Source organism: Merops nubicus, unplaced genomic scaffold (genome assembly GCF_000691845.1).
Source record: "Merops nubicus isolate BGI_N331 unplaced genomic scaffold, ASM69184v1 scaffold25971, whole genome shotgun sequence".
In the NCBI taxonomy this organism is placed as follows: Eukaryota; Metazoa; Chordata; class Aves; order Coraciiformes; family Meropidae; genus Merops; species Merops nubicus.
Genome location: NW_008590641.1, coordinates 68,172 through 72,346, shown reverse-complemented (window position 1 = coordinate 72,346; position 4,175 = coordinate 68,172). Strand labels below are relative to the sequence as shown.

The 4,175-nt window shown below is 39.5% G+C and overlaps 1 protein-coding gene across 1 annotated transcript in view; it reads right to left on the bottom strand.

Annotated features, from left to right (window-relative positions):
* Nucleotides 1-1,137: 1,137 nt before the first annotated feature.
* The window catches only part of FOXN1 (forkhead box N1), a 25,146-nt gene continuing 22,108 nt past the window's right edge, over nt 1,138-4,175 (bottom strand). The window contains exons 7-8 of the mRNA XM_008950031.1: nt 3,391-3,918; nt 1,138-1,397 (exon numbers count right to left, since the gene is read on the bottom strand). Coding sequence (XP_008948279.1) covers nt 1,138-1,397; nt 3,391-3,918 — 788 coding nt within the window. The remainder of the gene's footprint in view (nt 1,398-3,390; nt 3,919-4,175) is intronic.

Sequence of the window (4,175 nt, the reverse complement as noted above, 5' to 3'; positions counted from 1 at the left end):
ACACAATGATATTTTCTTTTTTGGTTTGTGGAATGTTTTCCTTAGTTGGTTAAAGGTTCTTGCTCCAGATTGTTCTGTTTTAGGTTGTTTCACTTGAAATAAATCACCATTCTATTGTGTCACGAGCAGCATCTTTCTGATAAACCCGAGAGAGGTGTGCTTCTGAGAAACAGGCTGCTGGAACACCTTAGTTTTGTTTGTGTTAGGAACCATGTGCTATCCTAATGCAGTGGCTAGTTCAGCATCACAATAAACCTGGTTGGGTGTATCAGATGTCAGCTGGGTGTTAAAATAGAGATGCTCTCTGTGTTTGGTTAACTGTAACAATTAGTCTTTTTTTAATTGGTGTTTTTCAAAATCTTGATTTAGTGGTTTAATAATTCATCTTACTATTCCAGCTCATGTAGATAAAAATAGAGGAACAAATGTGAATAACTTCCAGCCAAGTAAAAAGTCTACTAAATTGTTTTGTTCTTTTTTATTAAAAAAATTTTAAATTTCTTTTTAAACACAGTAAAACTTAGATATTTCACTAAAGTATGTTTGTCGCTTTGGTTTAGTCTGTCAGCAGCTAGTCCTCCATCTTCTAATACTTGCAGTATTTTCAGTTTATTTTCTTGTTTACCAAAACCCAGAACTTTCAAGGAGACTATAAATGTTTTAATGTGCAGGTTTTTTTTTTTTTTTTTCAGAGTGGTCTGAGTAGATGTTGTTGCCATCATTGGCTCCAAGAAATAAGTTAGATTATTGTATGCTTTGACTTCTGTGTTCATTTGCAAGCAGCTTTCATTGGAAAAAAAAAAAGAAGAAGAAAAAAGAAAAGTCCATTATTTGTTTTCCTGTTACAGCCATTTGTTTCTGGAAGATGCAGAAGATGAGTGGTGTGATAAAATGGTGTTGACCAGTTCAGCTGATAACAATATTATCTTTAAATAGTTTTAACTTTTTGGTTTTTTTAGTGTCTGTCTGTAGAAAATTCTCATAGTAAAGCTACATATTCCATGAGCGAGTTCTGGAAACAGGTTGTTCTCAGTCTGATGGATGCCATCTCAGCTGACATAAATCAGCTAGGTAAGTGTGTGTGATGGTTAGGACTGTATTTAGACAATAATAATAATAATTAGGTTGACGTGTGGTTCACATTAGTGCTATAGGTTTGGATCCAGAATTACTTAGGTAGGCAGGAGAGACTGTATCCAATTCCATGAAGGCAGAATAAAGAGTTGTGAGCTGTAGGTCGGGCAGGTTGCTGTGTGCAGTTCCATTCTGCATGCTGCTGCTGCTGGTCTCCATCTGGCAGTGGGAAGGGAAACACTGGGAAGACGTTGGGGATGATGAAATGAGAACTAGGGGATCCACAGCGAGGCTGTCATCTTTCAGCTCCTCCCAAAGATTTCCTGTAACCAAACAAAACTGAATGATTCAGCTTCCTTTAGATACGCTTTTTGAAACATTGTTCTAGGGGAGGAGCTGTAGTTACACAGTTATGTACACTGTATGTGTAGGTGCTCTTAATCAATTGTGATTGAGAAAGGAAAAAGATTGTTTAGATAGCTAAAATTTGTCTCCATAATAAATTTAAATAGTGGAGAAAGCAGCGTTAATTTAAGAAAATTATTTCACTTGATAATTGGCCAGGTTCTATTGCAAATGTATCCTTATGAACCATAACTTCTATTTAAAAAAACAAACAAGCAAACAAACCCACACTAATTTTGAACAGGAAAATGGCCTCGGTTATCTTCACAAGATATGGAAGAGCTAATGATGTTTTCTGGGACAGGGCTGCAAATAACATTACTGTACAACTGGTGGTCTTGTATTCCTAGTGCATAGTGTTCTCAGAATTGTAAACTAAAATAATAGATATGTGATTGATCTGACAAATCAAAAAGTTCTGAAATGTTACTTTTTTCTAACATGTACCAAGTAGTTTCTTGTCTTTCTGTTGAATGTATCGCAGTGAAAGCGTTAAGGTACTGCAGGAGGGCTGTCATTTTCACATCCATCACTGAAGATTTCTTCAGAGGAATAGTGGCAGGGAGACTGTTACTCAGATGCTGTACCTGCCACCTGCAGGTTATCAAATGGGATAATTCCCACTCATCTTGATTTTTCTTTTTCTTCTTTTTTTTTTTTTTTTTTTTTTTAAAACTGTGTGTATGATGATTTTGCTCTAAGTGTGCAGGCCTTAAGTTCTAGGACCTCTAATTTGAGATTGGGTAATTTTGGAAAGTACATTAGAAGTTTAGATAGGGTTAAATAATTTAAGGGAAAGGGCCAGGACAGAGGGAAGCTGGAATTGTACCATACTGGTGAAGTGTAGAGAATATCCACATCACAAATGAGCATCCTCCAGATTAACTGAATAAAACGGGAAGAAGTTCAGAGAAATGAGTGGAATGTGGGATCTGACTGAAAGAAGCAGACACTGATTTTGAGGGTTCAAAGAACTGTGCTGTTAATCTTAGCAAAGCAATCTGGGCATGGCAGGACTGCAGAGTATTTGTGACAGTACAATGGCAAATGCATTAGCTGAGTCATGGATTAAGACTGCGTGTTTTGTTTGTTCTGTCATGGTGCTTTGTGCACTTCTGTCAGAGCAGGAGGGCAATTCCTGTATATTATTTGGTGCAGAAAGGGCTTTATCATTTGGAACCCACAGGTTTTACTTTATATGTATGCCTGCATAAATAGGTATAGACATACACGGAAACTTGGTGAGGGTGTTTGTCTTATTTTTGCATGGAAAGAGACGTTTTTAGTGTTCAAAATCCTGTCCATTCAAGATTTCATTATTTAATATCAAGAACTTTGGTATTACATGGCTAAGTATTTAAGAACACACCTCACAAAATATAATTGCTCAGGGCATAGACCATATGAATGCCTTGTGAAGGAGTAAATAGAATTCTTTTGAGAAAAGGTGTGGAATGTGTTTGAATAAATATAGATAAACAAAAATATTAATATGTTAATTCAATCAAAATTATTTCTCTGAATGCTCCTCACATGACAGTTCTCTTGATGTGTACCAAATAGTTGTGTGTTGAAATTACTGTCTTGCAGTATTTAACATCAGCAGTTACAGTCAAGTGTAAGCAAGTTGTTTTTTGAAACTCTGGATGTAAATCTGTAGCTTTCTCGGGAAACTTTAAAGGTATGAAATTCCATGTTGCTTGAATTAAGTCACATAGTAAGCTGGTCTTTACAGCAGTGGCAAGGACAAGTAGTTAAAAAGGGACAAAAATCCTGTCTTCATTCTGGTAGTGTTTGTTTACACCAGTGCAGGATGAAAATGGAAGGGGGGAAAAAAGAAGTATTTCTGCAGGATAGGGATGTGGTGTAATATGCCTGACTCTACAAAATAAAAATGCCTTGGATACCTACCCTGGAGATCAAAGTCAGTCAGGGACGGGTTAAGAGCATCGATATCGTTGCTGAGATCTCCTTCCTGCATGAGCGTGTCCTGCACGGTCCTGGCTGTGGAGTGCTCCGTCAGCATCTTCACTCCACACATGGGGGGGGTCTGGGCCGGCAGTGGGGAATCCTGCGTGATGCTGGGCTGTGTTCTGAGTTCGCTTTGAGCCTCCCCAGAAGGAAACAGGGTCTGGGGGTCAGGTGACTGTTGCATTAACGTACTTGAGATTTGCGGGAAACCCTGCGGTGATGTGTAGCACGCCGTTTGCTGCCCCCCGAGCAGATTGGGTAGCGGGTTCTCGCCGTGCAGAGCCCCCGGGGCGTGGATGCCGCGCAGCGGCTGCGGAACGCCCGCGGAGAGAGCGGGCTCGCCTAGGGAGTGGGGCTGGACTGCCACCTGCCTGGGGAGCGACGCGCCTGCACCGCCGGCCGGGCTGCAGGACAGCATGGCACATCTCAGCTTTTCACTTCTCTCGCCTATCAGCGTGTCAAGCTCTTCTACAAAAGAAAACAAAAGTCCGTGACTAACTTATTCCTAACAGAGCCTTAATTCTCACAGCTCGCAGCGAGAATTTTAGTGTTCCTCGGGACATGGCAGTTATAAGTTAATTCCAAATTTATTCTATAGTACTTATTTCAGTGTTCTTTTTATCTTCAGGTTTAGCAAGATGTCAAGAGGGAATGTCTTGATTAAGCTTCTTAGTGCCTATTTGGAAGCAATCTTGCAAAATCAGGTCTTATTAAATTATGCCTTC